We start from the raw sequence: 16,756 nt of genomic DNA on the forward strand, positions 1-16,756 counted from the left end.
GAGTGGGGAGCTCCCGCGGGCGGTGGCAGTGTCGGTGGTGAGTCGAGTGGGGAGCTCCCAGAGGTGTCTGCGGTGTCGGCAGTGTGGGTGGGCCAAGTGGGTCGCTCCCGCAGGCGTCCGCGACAGCGTCGGGAGCGTGGCAAGCGTCGATCAGCAGTCGGCGACCCCCCGCAGACGCCGCCGGCATCGCTGGCAGCGGCGATCAGGGACTTGCCGGGGGTGACAAGCGGTGACCGCCCACGGGCTGCCACAGTCGCGGGGTGCGCGTGCGCCCCCACGGCACGGTGGAGAGCCAAGTTGGGCCGGGGTGTGCGTGCCGAGGGGCGGGGCGGGGCGGCGGGTTCCGGCGGGTTGTGACGGAGCGGCGCGGCGGGTCGGACATGCCCGAGCGGCGCCTCCCGCACGAACAATAGTCAGTCGCCGGCGGGAGGGGGACGGCGGCGGCGGCCCGGCTTCCCCGCGCCCCATGGAGGCGCCGTTCGCGCTGGCGGTGAGCGTGTTCTCCGAGCAGGGCGGCAGGAAGTACATGGAGGACGTGACCCAGATCGTGGTGGAGCCCGAGCCCGAGCCCGAGCAGGAGGCGGCGGCGGCGGGCGAGGCCAGGCCCCGGCGCTCCGCGGCCTTCTTCGCCGTGTGCGACGGGCACGGCGGGCGGGAGGCGGCCCAGTTCGCCCGCGAGAACCTGTGGGGCTTCATCACCCGCCAGAAGGGCTTCTGCTCCGCCGAGCCGGCCGAGGTGTGCGCGGCCCTGCGCAAGGGCTTCGTCGCCTGCCACCGGGCCATGTGGAAGAAGCTACGTGAGTCGCTTCTGCCTTCCTTCGCCTTCCTCTTCCCCAATTGGGCCCTCTCCCGCGGGCCCAGCTGCACCGGGGCCCCTTCCCTTCCCTTTCCAAACAGCCTCCCGCCACCCCTCCCTTACTGGCCGCTGTGGGGGTGGGCTGCCTCCCTGCAAACATCCAGGGTACTTGGTTCAGACATGATGCCTTTGATCAGAGCAAGCGGTGTTGGCTCAGGGTGGTTTCAGGAAGGGGGTTCGGAGGTTTCATGGGGGAGCTGGGATTCGTCTGGTCGACGACATAAATCGGGGTGTTGGGGGGGATCTCTGTGTGAAACGGCACGGGTTTCTTCCCTCCCCTCCCCCCGAAATGTCTGGAAAGTAGGGGGAGCTTTTATGCAGGGTCGATTTCTGCATGATAATGAAATGAGAGATGTTTGGCGTGAGGTTTTGTAAGCAGAGCCCTTTGTCAGCTTATAAGGTGCAAATCTCCCCCGACGCAGATAACTCGGTCTGCTTTCTGATCCGGGTCTGCACTCGCCGCTGTCTGCAGTTCGGCCCGTCCGGTGCCGATGCAAGAATTCAGAAGATGGTGATTTATGACTGATTTTGAGCAGCTGGAAATGGGCCACGCGCCACCCAAAATATAAAGTGCAGTCCCTGAGGACTGTAGAGACTGGCTGGTTAAATTCATTGTGGCCCAAGTAAGGATCCTGAAAGGGAGAGTTTGACAGGACCAGGGTGCATATTATCCTCCCTCCTGTTCACGTCTTCGACAGATCATCGGAGCACCTTATTGATTAACGCGTTAGGCCTAAATTCAGACCAACACTGCTAACTACCTACCTCTCTGTTTGCTTCCTGGAAGCAAGGCTACAAATAATGAGCTTTTAAAAATATGTTAAATATGTTAGAGTTGTGGCTTTTTTATTTAATTTGGTTTCATACAACAGCTTGGGGCACAAAGACTAGCAGGCAGAGCAGTGTCTCCCATGAGATCGCATCAAAAGTACAGTCTTGAATCCTGAAGGCTGGATCTGGCAGGCAGTGATAAAAAGTTATAGTACAAGGAAAGCAGAGTTATTTGGAGAGGCAGTGGCTGAAGCAACAGTTGAAATCTTTCTGAAGACATTTAGTCCAAACCAAGGCTGTTTAGCAGTCAAGTAAATATCTGGGAGAGCTTGGTAGAGTAGGAGCAGGGATTAGAGGGGAGACAAACTGGCTCTTGGGTTGGAGAGGAGGGGATGGCGGGGTGGTTTTTTTGTTGTTTTTAAGAAGTGTCCTGGAGAAAGTGGGAGAACTTGTTCACAGATGTGATGGTGGGGAGTGACATGACTTCACCCCAGACCCAGGGCCTTTGTGATGTGACAGTGTCATAATGAACCTAGAGGAAGTGGAGGGAGAGGGTTTGGGGAAGAAAGATTGTAAGCTTGGTTTTCTAGTCTCTGTGATGTCTATGGTAACCATGCCTGGTTGTGACAGCAAAAATAAAAAACCAACAAACATGTTGCTGATTGGAGGCAGGAAATACTATTTGTACTGGTGTGTAGGAAGCAACGCAACTTTTGTTATGTAAGTCTCAAACTGTTGCTAGAAGACGGCAGAACTAGAGCTCTGCCTGCTTGATGACTCTGTCTGAGTTCTGCTGTAAAGTTTCCTCCCTGATTTCTGTATTGCATGCGTGATTTGGCAGCAGGTGTAGTCCCCTTTTTTTAATTGGATAAAATATTAAAAACTGATGTCATGTAATTTCTGTTACTTGGATATGGAAGAGAGGGGCTCATTAGCTGGGTTAGTCTGAATGTTGCATCCTCCAAGACTCCTGTTGTTAATTGTGTGTTGACATGATGGAAGGTAGAAGAAGGGTGTATGTTTATGTTTGCCCTTTCACACCATCTGCTGAAGTGAGCTCTAGTCCACAAAAGCTCTTTATACATCTAGCCTATAAGTGGCAAATCTACCTTGCTTTCTGCCTGATTTCAGACCAGCACAGCTAACTATTTCTCTCTGTTTTATACATTTTGCAATCTGAAGATGGACAAGAGGCAGTTACGATTTGGGATGGGAATATACTGATGTGGTTTTTCTGCATGGAAGAGAGTAGTAACTAGCTGTCATAATTTCTTGGAGGTTGCCAGGATTTTCAGTAGCTTTGATCCAACGATGGCAGCGCTTGATGGTTTCTGCTGTGGTGATCAGCAGAGAAATAGTTACACAACTGCCATTAATTTTTCAGTCTTAGCTCAGTTGGCATGAATAAAAAACAGTGAGGAACCTTTGCTGCTGTTTCAGGTTGGCTAAATATTTTCAACACATGATGATGTACAAGTTTATTTTCTTGGAGACTGTCCTCCCAGCTAATATGGCTAGAAGGATACTTAAAAGAAGGCTACTTGTGAGGTTTCAAATTCGACAAGAGGGCTAAGAGCCATTTCCAGTAGGGGCAAGTTACAGTACATGCAGTCCCTTGGCGTAGATTACTGTATATGCTTCTCAAGTAGAGATGCCTTCAGAATAAATATCACATTCAAAGGCATTTTTATTTTTCAGTTTTTCTTATTATACTTTAGGTCAGGGGTCAGCAACCCATGGCCTGTGGAGCTGTTTGATCCTGGCCAGCGGCATGGGGATTCATTGGTGGGGGAAACTTCAGCATCGGTTGCTTTCCTGTTCCAGGGCTAGGAGGGTCCTAACACCTGCTTCCACCCACTTCTGAGCCAAACTGGGGTGATGCTAGAAGGTTGCTAACTGCTGCTTTAGATGATTGGAGTTACAAGGATTGTATAAAGATGCTTTTCCCTTTCTGATTGGAGTTAACTCAGTTTGGGCACCATCATTGAATGAGTACATGCTAATGGAGGGGTTTTTCCACTGCCTGTTCTGTAACAGTTGGCTTGAAAATCCAAAGGAACAGGTCGTTTTGATCTTTTTTTTTTTTATTCATATGTCTAAGAGTTCATCTATCTTATTTGAAAAAGGCCAAGACCACCTAACAGTAGCTGTCTACATAATATGGATAATACAGAAATTTTAAGGATTCTAGACGCAGGCAACTGGTAGGGGATGCATGGGGGTGCACGTGCCCCACCCTGCCGGGGCTGGTGCCCTCCCGACAGCTGACACTAATGCTATTGGTAGGGCTGGTGGCCACCCCTGACAGGGCTGCCACCGTCAGTGGCTTCTGCAGGTGCCCCCCCAGATTCAGGAGGCACCAATCACTCATGGCTGTAGATACTTTAATATCTATCTAGGATTTATTTTTATAAGCTTGATAAGATTTTTTTTTTTATATATATAATCAAACCTTGCTGAAAATAAGATAAAATAAGGGATTTTCCTTTACTAGTGCTAACATGGAAGTTTAGAAGTAAAACATATATATATTTTAGGCTGTCTTTTAGTTTTCTAAAACTAGTGTCTAAATTGGTCTCAACAGAAGTTAAGGCAGGCAGCCACTTCCATGCTAAACAAGGAAGAAAAGCACATTGCCCGCTTCAGATCATGTCACTCATCATGTTAATTTACTCCTCAGTTTTTTTTAGTGATTTGTTCCATGATGTGGTTTGCTTGAAGTAGGAATCTTTAATTCATCGTACAGCAGTAGATGCCCTGTTTAAGAAAAATGTCCGTGAGGTTTGTTTTCATGTTTTAAAGGGTTTGTTTTTCAGTAGAGGAACAATGGAAAAAGGAGAGAAGGGGTTGTAAAATGTACATACTCCATGAACCTGAAAAACAGCACGGATTTGTTTAGTTTGAAAAGTTTGTAACTGATCAGTCGGATTTTAAATCTGTTTTTCCTGGGCCTGACTTTCAGGACCTGAGTGACTGGCTGCGCGCACAGCCAGTAAGCTGTTAAATCAAATAGCTCCCAGCCAGTGACTAAGGGCCTGTCACAAAGGTCTGTCTTTGTTTTGTGTGTGCAGAGTCAACTGGAGGGCGATGATGAAAACTATAAAATTGCTTTTGGTGTGTGTAGCAGAAGCTTTTTGGGGATGTGTGGAAAGAGTGGTAATTAGTAAGTCTGGGAAGACCTGGACCAAAACATTTGCCAGCTGCCTTTATATTGTTTAGTACGCTGGCATGCCATTGTAATAACATTGTTCGTTTCTAGGACTGTGTTTTTGCCCACTAAAAAATGTTCCCAGTTTATAAAAGGTGTTAGTATTAACTTGGGTAAAGGAAAGAGTGGTTCAGAAGACTGTAAACTGAATTGTTTTAGGTCATTATTGTAGAGTACCATACACAACAGTTTGTGTATGTATGCTTAAAAAAAGAAGCAGCAGCTATTGAAGATTTGTTACCATCATTAAGCAGTTTGCAGGCGTCCAGTTTACACCTTATCTACACTAAAAAGTATAAAAGTATAACTACATGTTAGCAAGGTTGCTTTCCGCTGATAGGGGCATCCCATATCTAACTCCTTTGTTTAAAAATAATACTACTGTGTTGGCAAGGGCTCTTGGACTCTCTAGCATTTAGGCAGGAAGTGTTGTTATTGCATCTGTTTTATGGACAGCTCCTAATACATAGGATATAATCTCAGGACAGTAACTGCAAAGGCTGAAATAAAGGCTCAAAGGCAAACAGCTTTTATTCCTGAGTTACATTAGCCCAATGTGACACCTGGATGTAATAGCAGCTCCTCCCTTTGATGCTAAATAGGTGAAAGTGGGAATATGGCCTACAGGCAAAATGGTTGTAATTCCAGGCAACACAGTTGTTCTTTAGTCTCCTCTCATAATTTTTTGACCGCTGTCCACTTTTAGTGCAGTGTATTGAAATGGATGGTAGTATATTGTGACCTTAATGAACTACAGTGCCAGCTTTAGTTGGATGAACCTTGATCTTGCTTATCTGTTTGAAAACCTGAACACATGAACACGCTGTCCTTTTAAGACTGAGACCAGCAATCAGAACATGTACATACGTCTTGAAAAGAATGTTATTAACACCATGGTGCGGATTGGCCGTGGTTTGAGCTCGGCAATGCTAACTGGCCAGAATGAGCAAGTTGAACAGATAGTTTTTTGCTTTTCAGAGTTAACTTTCTTCTGGCAGGGAGCACAGAGTGGAGAAAAAGCAAGAGAGTCAGGATAGTATTTTCAATGGGGAGGTAAAGCGGCAGCTGGAGCTGGGAACTCTTGGAAGCTGTTTAGCATTCTGGACAGGGAGCAAATCCACCAAAGTCCCAAATACATAATGCTCTATCACTTCTAGCTGATAATGTGGCATATGTTCTCAGTGCATTTGATAAAGGAAAAATGACTTATAATCATCATGTTGTATCATCTCAACCATTGGAATCTGAAGCACGCTGGAGTGACTTTGTCCAATAGGAAGTTGGTTTTACATCTTGTTTGCATATTTAATGGGGGGAAAAATGTGTAAAAACCATCTTGAAAGATGAATTTTGCTAGGCTGCTAGCATGCTTAATGGCACATTACCTGAAGTCTTTGGGGACTTGTGGTCACATTTTAAATATTGAACTTCAGCTGTGGTACCAGGGCAGGTGACAGTTTGTGTGTCAGCATTGGCCCTGATGTGAAATTGTGACAATCGCCAGGTATCCAATACAGATGTTATTGCAGTATGCCCTCTGACAGAATGAGAAGCTGGGAAAGGGCCACCGGAGGATAATTGTGTTGGGTGGTGATATAGCTCAAACTGAAGAAAAAAATCAAAAGATTTCTTGATCTAATCATCTGCAAGGTTGTGGATTCAGACATACTTGTAATAAACGTCTTTTTAATTTTCTTTTTCCATCCTGTCAAATGAAGTTTACGTGTTTTGCATCTTGGAGGAACAGAAATTGGTTTTGCTTTATTTTGAGTTATTTCTTACTGTAGAAATAAGAATGGAACAATTAGTTTCTGCAGTAGGGTTATTAAAGGCCTAATTTTTTGAAGTGGTGAAAATGAGATTCAGCATGTAGACTTTTTTTCTTTTATGCTTTTCCATTGTGTAACTTCATACTGAATAGATATTAAACTAATGAAGGGAGGCAATTTTTAGCCAACTACACTGCAAGATTGAAGTATGTGGGGATTCAGAATGCAATTGCATAAATAAGTTTAACTTTTAAACAGAGCAAAAATTAAACCACAGAGACCTAATGCAATGACGCCCGAAGGGAAGAGTGTTAATCTCCAAGTTCTACAGTTCAACTAATTCGTGGTATTTTTGTTGTACTTTTCCCCAAAGAAAGGAGGAAAATTCTGGTGCATTGATGTACTAGGCCCACTATGTCTTGGAGTCTGCATGTGATTTGCCTGGATGTGTTATTGGTCATTGGAGGGCCTCTGAAGCTATTGTTTTCATAAGAAAAAGATGCAACCGTAAAATTTCTTGTGCAACATTTTAGAAGTTCTTGATTTTTGTAACTCAGTGTAATCTGTGAAGCCTACAAACTGCCTTGACAGCATTAGTATTTTATCCAACTCACTTATCACATATTTTCCCTAATGAAGGCAAAAGAAGTGTTTTGTTAGGGAGTGGCAGTTCTTGATTGATCATGTAGGTAAATATCCTGGTTTTATGGAGTAGGAACCTGAGGCAGGTAAACGACTTAACCAGTCATTAAGCTTTTTGTAATTGAGCTGAGAGTCCTAACTCCTCTGCTGAGGTCTGTTTAGGCATGATCTGAATCCCTAAGGAAAGTCCTGTGCTGGATTATGTGTGGCATATACCTCTAAACCAAATCAAGGTTTAATTTGCTTAAGCCCTTTAATGTAGATAGTCCTGGGCATGGCTAAATGAGAGTCTAAAATTTGATGCTGCTTTGTCTTTTTTGCTTTTTAATGGGACTTTTGGTTACAGGGCTTTCATCTTTCATTAAGACTAATTCAGTTTTTCTAATGTATCTTTTTAATGCTGTGAAGGGGCTGTTGCTACTAATGAATTTCTACTGGGGTAAATTGTTGTATAATAAGTGCATTGGTTGAAATCCTGCTTACCTTACTCATTCTCTCTCCATTTGATATGTATTACAGTTAATATCCATAGTTATTATGCTTTTTAGAAAAAGCATTTTTGATGACTATATCAGACCAGATGTAATTTATACTAAAAAATAATGCGATTGTTAGGAGGAAATTGGTATCCGATTAATATTTTAATGGGGAGAGAGAGTTTTCTAGTGGTTAAGCACATGATTGGAGGTTCAGGCTTTAGGGCTCAGTGTGTATGTTTGTTGTTGGCTTACTGCATCAACTTGGACCAAACACTTAGTTTCACAGTGCCTCATCTGCAAAAAGAGGAGGAAAATAGTCTGCGTTTCACAAAGATTTTGGGACATAATGTTTGCAAACAAGGCTTGATCTCTTGTGACTAGTACTATCAAAGCATCACATTTTTATTGCTAATGCAACTGTCCATGTTATTTTTTCTGAAACTCTTTAAACATATTCCTGCCAAATGTTTTATCTAATTCATCTCTATTGACAAGAGAAATAGTTCTCATCGGGGTTTAGTTAACAGGCATATCCATTTTTGGGGTTGACTTCTGCTTTTTTTGCAGTGAATAGTCTTTCCTACTACAGTCCATACACTGTCAAATTCAACTTCTGAAATGACATCAGAAGGTAGAAGTGTCTGGGCTGTCACACAGGAAGGCCAAATAATCTGGTTTTGCTGCAGTGTTCGTATTCCCATTGTAGAACATAATGGAATATTAATTTAGTCATATATTTACTTTGAGATGCTCCAGGAATCAAAGTGCAGCTCATATCTGTGCACAAAATACGGGGTATAAGAAGGGAGTATTTACAGCGAAGGTATGCAGCGAAAAGTAGAGTTTACTGACTATGTCTGAGACTTAGTGGAATAGTTCAGGAAGGCAGGGGAGAACAGGAACAAGGTAGTATCTTTTTATTTAAAAGATATGTAAGCTTGTTCTTAAGGTGCAGAATGAAAAGTTGACCTGTTTAAGTCTCTGGGTTAAGATAGAAGGGGGAAACAGCAAGGGTGATGTTCCGATGTGGGTCCACCAGACCAGGAGGAGGGAAGGCAAGGCTTTTATTTGTTAACTAATGAAACACCCACATCTCAGGCCCTAGTTGTTATGAGAGGCTTTAAATTATTGTGACATTGGCTGGCTATCTGTGTTGGCAACAGCCTTTTGGTACAGATGGTTGAGAAACAAACTAGGGGAAGGCATTTCTCAGCAGGCTTCTTGCCATGTGGGAGAAGTTGACTGAATATTTTACAGGTTGAAGACAACTTGGGATAGTGATGATCGTGGAGTCATTGTGGGGCTGTGGATATGCTTCACTGTAATCTTATGCAAGCCTCTCCAACATATCCCTCTGTACATATCCCACTATACTCTTACGCAAGCCTCTCCAGCATATCCCTTAATTTTGCTCTTCTACCCTTCTGCTTTTTTAGCCCTTGTCCCATGAAAAGAATGTACTATGCCCAAATGTAGCACTGTGGGATTTTGTTAAAAAATATGTAGACAATATAGAAACTACAGTGAAATCACAAAAGCTGTTTGCAGTAAGGCTTGAAACACCTGAAGAAAGGAGAACCTGTTCAGCCAGTTTGACTGACAGCGGTATGATTTGCATTGAATATGACATTAGTAAATTCTTGACATCATGCTAAAACTTTTTTTTTCTTTTGGGTAGTTTAGCGTCTTGTGTGGGCATGTTGGTGTTGCTTTAAAAAAAATCCCATAGCAGGGAATTAGAGTGAAAAGTTTAACAACATTGAAAATTTAGCTTTTATTTCTTATTGCAGCGGAATGGCCGAAGACCATGACTGGGCTTCCAAGTACCTCTGGAACTACTGCCAGCGTGGTAATTATCCGTGGGTCAAAGATGTATGTGGCTCATGTTGGCGATTCAGGAGTGGTTCTGGGAGTCCAGGATGACCCCAAAGATGACTTCATTCGGGCTGTGGAGGTGACACAGGATCACAAGCCTGAACTTCCAAAGGAAAGAGAGAGAATTGAAGGACTTGGGGGCAGGTAACTGTTTCTCTGTTCAGTTTTCATCTCTAGTTACCATCCCAGTCTTGCTGATTGAAAGGGCTCAAGTCTGCTTTTGCTTATTCGCTGCCTGCCTGGTGACCCTGTTGGTGCTCTCTTGCACTTCTCTAGCATCCTGGCTCTTGTTGTCCAGTTTGTGAGCTGTGCAGGGAGCAATTGCTGTGCGTTTCAGTGCTGGTGCTATTGTCATTTTCTGATGTTTTATGGGATGAAATAAATTAAACCACTGGTAATACCATTAGGCAAAGGGCAGGGTGCAGGCATGATTCTAAAATGTTTCTGAAAGAGTGGCGTGGAGGGTTTCTCCTCTCCGTAGATTCTGGGGTATTTGAAACAAATGTGCTTATTATTTTTGAGCTGTGGAGTGCTCTGTCTGTCAAATGAAGAAAATGGTAAGGCTTTGATAGAGTTTTGCTTGGAGTTTCAGTACCAAGGGATGGTCTCTGAGCTTATGGAGTTCTTTTTTCTGTGTCTAATTAGGAAGATTCTAACTGCTCAGTAAAATTAATTTTTTCCATTGGCCTGGAGGTAATACTGGCAGCTGTAGAAGAGTCCTTGCAAAGCTTTTGTCCAGAGGAAACAAAGATCCCAAATTAATAAACATGCATGCATATTCTGTTAAACCCTGGGAATGTCTTAAAATATTAAGGCCCAGTATTTGAATGTTAACACCTCATTTATTTGCTGACCCTGAGTGCAGGTTTCTTTTCCCTGAAGTGGTTGACACTAAAATATATCAGAAAGAGTTGGAATATGGTTGTTGCACATTCTCCATAGCTAAGGGAGCAAGGAGGCAACCTTGTTCAGATAGCACATGTTGAGAAACAAATCTCAGTACTTGAATTTGGCAAGGCTTCACAGGAGCCCTGAATTCTTTCATTCTGCAGCTCTGCACCAGATGGATGGGCACTGTTCTCTTCTCAGAGTAGCTCAGAGGCAGAGATCACTGAAGGTTTCCCTCTTGATGCCATTCATGCAAGAACCTGGTCCGCTCATTAACCGTCAGATGTTTGTGCCTAATAGGTGGAAGCAGATGAGTGCATTTGGGATGGAGGGTTTCTGAGAGAATTACTTGCTCCTTCACTAGGTTAGTTGCCCATACGTTACAGGTTTCCAAACCTACTTTTTCAAAACTGTGTGAAAGATGCTGACTGTTTTCTGAAGTTTCTAGTGGAAAGTAGAAGAATCCCCTGGGACTTCCTCTCGATGCGAGTTCAGCGGATAGATTGTTTTGGGTTCTAGCTTTTGCTCCATCAGCTTTCCTCAGTAGGAGTGTGGTGGGATTGTGCTCTCAGGACATCTCTTCCTGTACAAGAGTGTGGGAAAAATGTTATGGGAGAAGAGAAATGTGTGTTTTAGTGAAAATTAGGAAGTTTTTCCTGCTAAAAGTCTGTGTCTGCAGAGTGGCATTAACTTGATCTGACCATTAGTGGTACTAGTCAAGGAGGGAAACTTGAGGGCATAGTGTCTGTGACCCTCCCTGCCCTGCTAGAGCACCCAACTGGATGGGGCCAAATTCATCCCTGAAATAAGCCCTGGTGTGTTCATCCCTGATTCAAGTCCTGGATGTTGCATCTGGAACAGTATTAGCACAAAGAGTCTTGAGGTTCCCTCGGAGCCTTTCAGTGCTTATTTAGCTGTGGATGAAATAAAGGAAACTTTAGTACCTGGTCCTTAGATTGTTAAAGACTGAGCTTCACCAGCACCTTATTCCATTTCCTTTTTTGCAATAAATGGCTTATCTCCCTTCTTAAAAGTAATACGTGGTTTGCACTTGCCCTTATTATGTGCAGTGTTGTCTCCTGTTTGTCCCTCCTGACTCCTGGGTGAACTAATCCCATTGTTCAACATCTGAGAGCAGGTGTTACATTTGAAATGCCAAGCTGTTTTTGTTCATTCTCTCCCTGCCTCCTCCTGCCTCAGGGCGGTTGACTGTTCTCCTTTTATTTCTGCCTCTTGCTGCTGCTCCAACATGGCAAACCTCTGAAGAAGAGTTGGTTTACGCTGCTGTTTGTTTTATTTTGAGGTTTTTTTAACCACTCACTGTTTCTATGGACTGTTGGAGCTGGGGCAGGTGGGCAAAGCTAAAAGAGCCAAAATGACAACTGGCCCCAGTTGTGATTGGACGTACTGCCCAGTGCAGCATCTCAGGGAAACAGACTCTCCATCTCTGGTGTTGGAGGAGTGAGCAGCAGGCTGAAATCCTCTACAGCTTTTCATTTGCTGTTTTACTGTCTCCTTTGTCCCTTCAGCGAAAGCTGTGCTCAAACCCTCCCCATGAACGTAGTCCCCGCTTTCTGAAGGGTTTGGCTGTGCTGTAGGCTCTACCACAGTAGTTAGCATTAACCCTGTGCATATTGGGAGAGTTGTTTCTGCTACTGCATAACTGATTGGTTTTCTTTGTTTCCTCCTTCCCCTTATCCACCTTTGCCCTGCCCCTTTTATTCTTCACTTACAATATGTCTAGTGTGATCAATAAGTCTGGTGTGAATCGGGTTGTTTGGAAGAGGCCTCGGCTGACTCACAATGGGCCCGTGCGCAGGAGCACCGTCATCGACCAGATTCCGTTCCTGGCAGTGGCACGAGCGCTTGGTAAGTGGTGTCCATGTACAGCAAGTAATTACCAAGGCAATGAAACAGTCAGGATATCTTATATAAAGGAAGAAGTCACTGCACGCAGAGCAGTGCAGATACATTCTCAGTAGTCTGTTTTGGCAACTCTTGGTGTATTGGCCTACTTCCCATCGATTTCTAGGCTCTCTTACAATCTAGACCATGTTTCTAATACAATAAAAGTTAATTTCATTTTGCCATATAGAATTAAAGGGCATTTTTTGCTGACTGGGTTAGTGAAGGCACAGCCATGTGATCTACCAGGACTTGGAACCTTGTCTGTGTGAAGCTGGCTTTCCCCCCTTTTATATAAAGCAGGTTGGTTTGCTCTTGTGTATGTCTTTGAGCTGAGGATCATGCTGGGCTCTTCTCTGCTTGGAATAAGTGGAATAAAACACTCTAGTATGCTTGATGTAGTGATCAGATCCAGTACTACTGTCGCAAGACATGAAAGGTCTGGGGCTTCCCTTTGCGGTGCCACCTCTGCTTTTCCATGTGAGGTCCCTGAAAAATAACATTAAGGCTAAGCAGTAGTGCTGCCTTCATAGGAGGCACAAAAGTAGTCGCGACCGCAATGGCGACTGGTCATGCTGCTGTGTTCAGCACTGCGGAAGCTGATGCTGCCCCAGTCATGGAGCTGCCCAGTATGCCAAGGATAAGACTTAATCGTGTGTTTTATGATGATTGTTTTTAGCAGGTCATGAAAAGGGATGATTGGCACACAGTGTGTCAGGCAAAACATGTTCAGGAAGCATATTTGGATCTTGTCTGTATTGTCTGAGGGCTCCTGGAGAACATGCTCCATGAATTGCCAGCTGGCAGCGAGAAGCCACCAACTGCCTTTACCTACCTATTGTCAGTTCCTTCCCCTGCGCTTCAGGGCATAACTCCAGCATGGGGCAGCTCACTCTCTCTTCTTCCCATGCCCCTGCTTGGGAGTCCACTATTTCTGTTCAGTAAATGCACCTTTTATGGAAAGCTGGTTTTAATTCTTTTGTCATTGTAAACACAGTAGCATGACTTAATTCTTACAGGGACAGCTGGGCAGCCCTATTGTGACTTTGTTCCTAAATGATCCAGCATTGACTGTCCCGAGGGGCTGTTGGACTCTGCAACTGCAGTCCTCAGCTTGGCAACAGCATAGTATAGCCACCAGTTTACAAGCAAGCTTTACACGTCTCACCTGAAGTTTCCCCACGGTAAGAGGAAATGATTTTCCTCTTTTGCGTGGTCCAGCTTCTAAGCAGTTGAGGGCCTGCATGCCCCATGGACTGTATATTGGTGAGGGCCACATGCTGAAGGGGCTGAACTAGCCCCCTTCCTCTCCCTTGCTGCACTATGCAGAGCACCCGTCTTGCCTTTAGTTGCTTGGCCATGGGCTCCCCCACTGCACTGTGCCACACAAGCAGTCTGGGCCTGTGGTTCCCCTGAGACAGCAGGCTGCACCATAGTAATACTGTGCCTCTCCACCCTACCTGCTGGGGGGGGCATACTGTAGAAACTGGAGGAGGAAGAGGGAGTCCTGAGCCCCAGTTGCTGCCGCAGCTAGAATTACGTGGGTGGCAGCAGTCAAGTGGGAGCCCATGGGCTACATGTTTACCCCTCTTGGGCCAGCAGTTGGACAGCTCTGTTCTAATACAGAATTGCAAAGCAAGCAAGGTGGTAAATTTGAGTTGTCGGGCAAAGGAGATGGGGAGTGGCCATTCAGTGATATATATATATATATATTTTAATGTGAAAAGAAACCTCACCTTTTTTTAAAGTTACAGTAATGGTCCATTTAAGCGGTGCCTTCTACAAATGTCTGTTCTGCTTCAGAAGGCCCATGTGAGAGGTGCTTATTGGCAAAGCAAGTCCAGGTCATGAGTCAGTAATGGAGTAGCAGCATGCAATCCAGGTTCATGAATTTCAGCCTTGTGCTCAAGCCACTGGTTAACACACACATTGGCTTCCCTTATCTAACAAAGAGCATATGTTACTTTGGCATTTTTAATTTGTATAAAGATCTGCTGTTCCTTTTTCCTTCTCTGATCTTCAGCCTATCATGCCGATTTTAAGAAACCCAGTGTCTTCTGGTCTGTTTCCTTTCCTCAAGTCCCACAAAAGGGTTTTGGCTGGTTTCTTTGGGCAGATGGGGATTCAGGGAAAGATCCATCTGTCAAGCCCATTTGTGGCCTTTACGATTATCATGTGGATGAAGAGGATTGCTGGAGAGTCTCAAGTCCAAGAAATGAGGACATCCATCTTCTCTCAGCTCAAATTTGGCTCAGCGTATTTGGGTCCTTTAAAAAAGGGCATTCTTTCTCCTACGTGGTGTGAAGACACCAAGTTTACAATGTGTTGAACATCAATGTTTTAGTGTTTGTGTGCTTTGCTTGAGGAGACTCTGCAACCTCTTCACATCCCTTTCTGATGAGGCATGGCCAGCCTCCTGGGAAAAGGAACACAGCAGCTGCTTTTCTCTCTGTCGGACCCAGATGGTGCACAGACGCTCACAGTTTGGAAACAGGATTTCACTTCATGAGGGGCATGCTGGCCTCAAAAGCTGCTTACAGCAGACCTACCACAACTAAAACCGTTGGTATTCATGTTACTGAAGCCTGTTTGACCACTTGGCTGGCTCCCAGCCTTGCTACCCTGGTTGGCATGAACACTTCCTACACTGGAGCCTTTCCAAGCAGAGCAATTTGCTCTGACGCTAATAACTATGTCAGACTTAATATACTCTTCTGTTACCAATGCCTTAGTTGATTCTGCTGGTTACTAGTGCAGAAAGTGGCCTCACTTTACCTGGTTTTGGACATCATGCCTCTTCTTGCCAAGGTGCTAGCACCACAAACAAAGGTGCCTAGGCCAGAGTTTATTAGGGGAACAACAGTCTGATAAACAGGCAATTTTGTCCTGCCTCTAGCAGACATTATCAAGAATAAACCTATTGACATTACTGGAAGTTGGCAGATTATGATAAGAGATTGCAAAATTCTCAACACAGGCAAAATGATTACATGCAGGGGTGCGCTTGGTCTTTTGAAGTTCTGACATTGCACTGTATTCATGAACTTCTACCAACTTTCTTCTCTCATGACTATTCATTAACTTATTTTTATTCTGGTATTTTTATTCTGGTTAATGGAATGGGGACAAGATTATTTTGAAGCCTCTTTTAATTCCTTTTCTAAGCCCACTAATGTAGCCAAAAACCCGAGGAAACAGGCAGCGTAGGTGCCATAGTGAAACACTGTGTCATTCAAATATTTGGACAACAGAGAGGATATTGGCACATAATGTGAGACATTCCAGCCAAATTCCTCCTCCTGTAGTTCATCCTTGCTGTTCAGGTTAGATGCAGTATCCTTCTGCCCAAAACTGAGCAGTGGTACTGTATACTGCTCAGTTGTATCTGCTTTCCACTGCAGTGGTGGACGTTTTTTAAGTAATGCATGAAGTCATCTATAGTATATTCAACTTAGTGCATATCTAATAAGAGGGTAATTCACTTAAATGCCTGATATGATGTTGGCCCCAATATTTTGCCTGTTGCTTATCTTCTAACAAACATAGATTAGCTGCATATTGGTTAAGTGCATATGCTGCTTAAGTGCATAGCATTTTTCAGCTCTATCCTCCTCTGTATTTTGTAATGTAGTTGTGCTTTTGTTGACCTTCAGAATAATTAGTGTCAGTGAAGGGGAAGCAGCTGTCAAAGGGCTGCTATGAGAACCTAGAAAACAAAAGGAACTAGTTTGTTTTGGGGTTGCTGATATCACTGCATCCACAGTGGACAAATTATTCTGTACTTTATGAGCTTTGCTTACATAAAGTTTGGGTAAGTGAATGGTTTCTTTTTGCTCGCAAGGTCATGCACTTAAACAGAATGCAGTATGTTTGTACTTCTTAAATAACTCACAGGGGTGTTTAAGTTGTTTCTTCTGTATGAGAGATGAGCACTAAGCTTGTGTTTAGCACTCTGGAAATGCATATAAAGTGCTTTCAGCTCTTCTGATAACATGCAGAATATTCATGCATAAATTAAGCTTTACTACTGAAATAGGTGGGGGGGGAGTGAGGGGAGAAGGAAAAATAGCTGACTATGGGTTGTGCCCAGTTTGTTGTGTCAGGAGTACTAATGGCATCGCAGAACTCCATTCACCTGGTTACTTCAGGTTTGTAATAAGCCTTTACAACTTAACACCTGCACCGTCCAGATGGGAGGAGTTTTTGTTCCCTCTCCCTACCCTCAAAATGCCTGCTGTTAGTGTCAAATATTTCACAGCTCCTGCTTCCCTTCTCCCATGTGCCAGCCAGGAACGAAGGTTTTGCAGAGATTCGACTGAACATGCTTGGGAAAGGCCATGGTGAAATTGCTTCTCTGGCCCTA

At 44.3% G+C, this 16,756-nt stretch overlaps 1 protein-coding gene across 1 annotated transcript in view; it reads left to right on the forward strand.

The window, feature by feature from the left end:
• The window catches only part of PPM1D (protein phosphatase, Mg2+/Mn2+ dependent 1D), a 43,649-nt gene that overhangs the window by 7,535 nt on the left and 19,358 nt on the right, over window positions 1–16,756 (forward strand). Inside the window, exons 2-4 of the mRNA XM_019545664.1 lie at window positions 363–797; window positions 9,516–9,744; window positions 12,233–12,357. Of these exons, the coding sequence (XP_019401209.1) occupies window positions 467–797; window positions 9,516–9,744; window positions 12,233–12,357 (685 nt within the window). The 5' untranslated portion in view covers window positions 363–466. The remainder of the gene's footprint in view (window positions 1–362; window positions 798–9,515; window positions 9,745–12,232; window positions 12,358–16,756) is intronic.

Source organism: Crocodylus porosus, unplaced genomic scaffold, assembly GCF_001723895.1.
Source record: "Crocodylus porosus isolate Cpor-Errol unplaced genomic scaffold, CroPor_comp1, whole genome shotgun sequence".
Taxonomy (NCBI): domain Eukaryota; kingdom Metazoa; phylum Chordata; order Crocodylia; family Crocodylidae; genus Crocodylus; species Crocodylus porosus.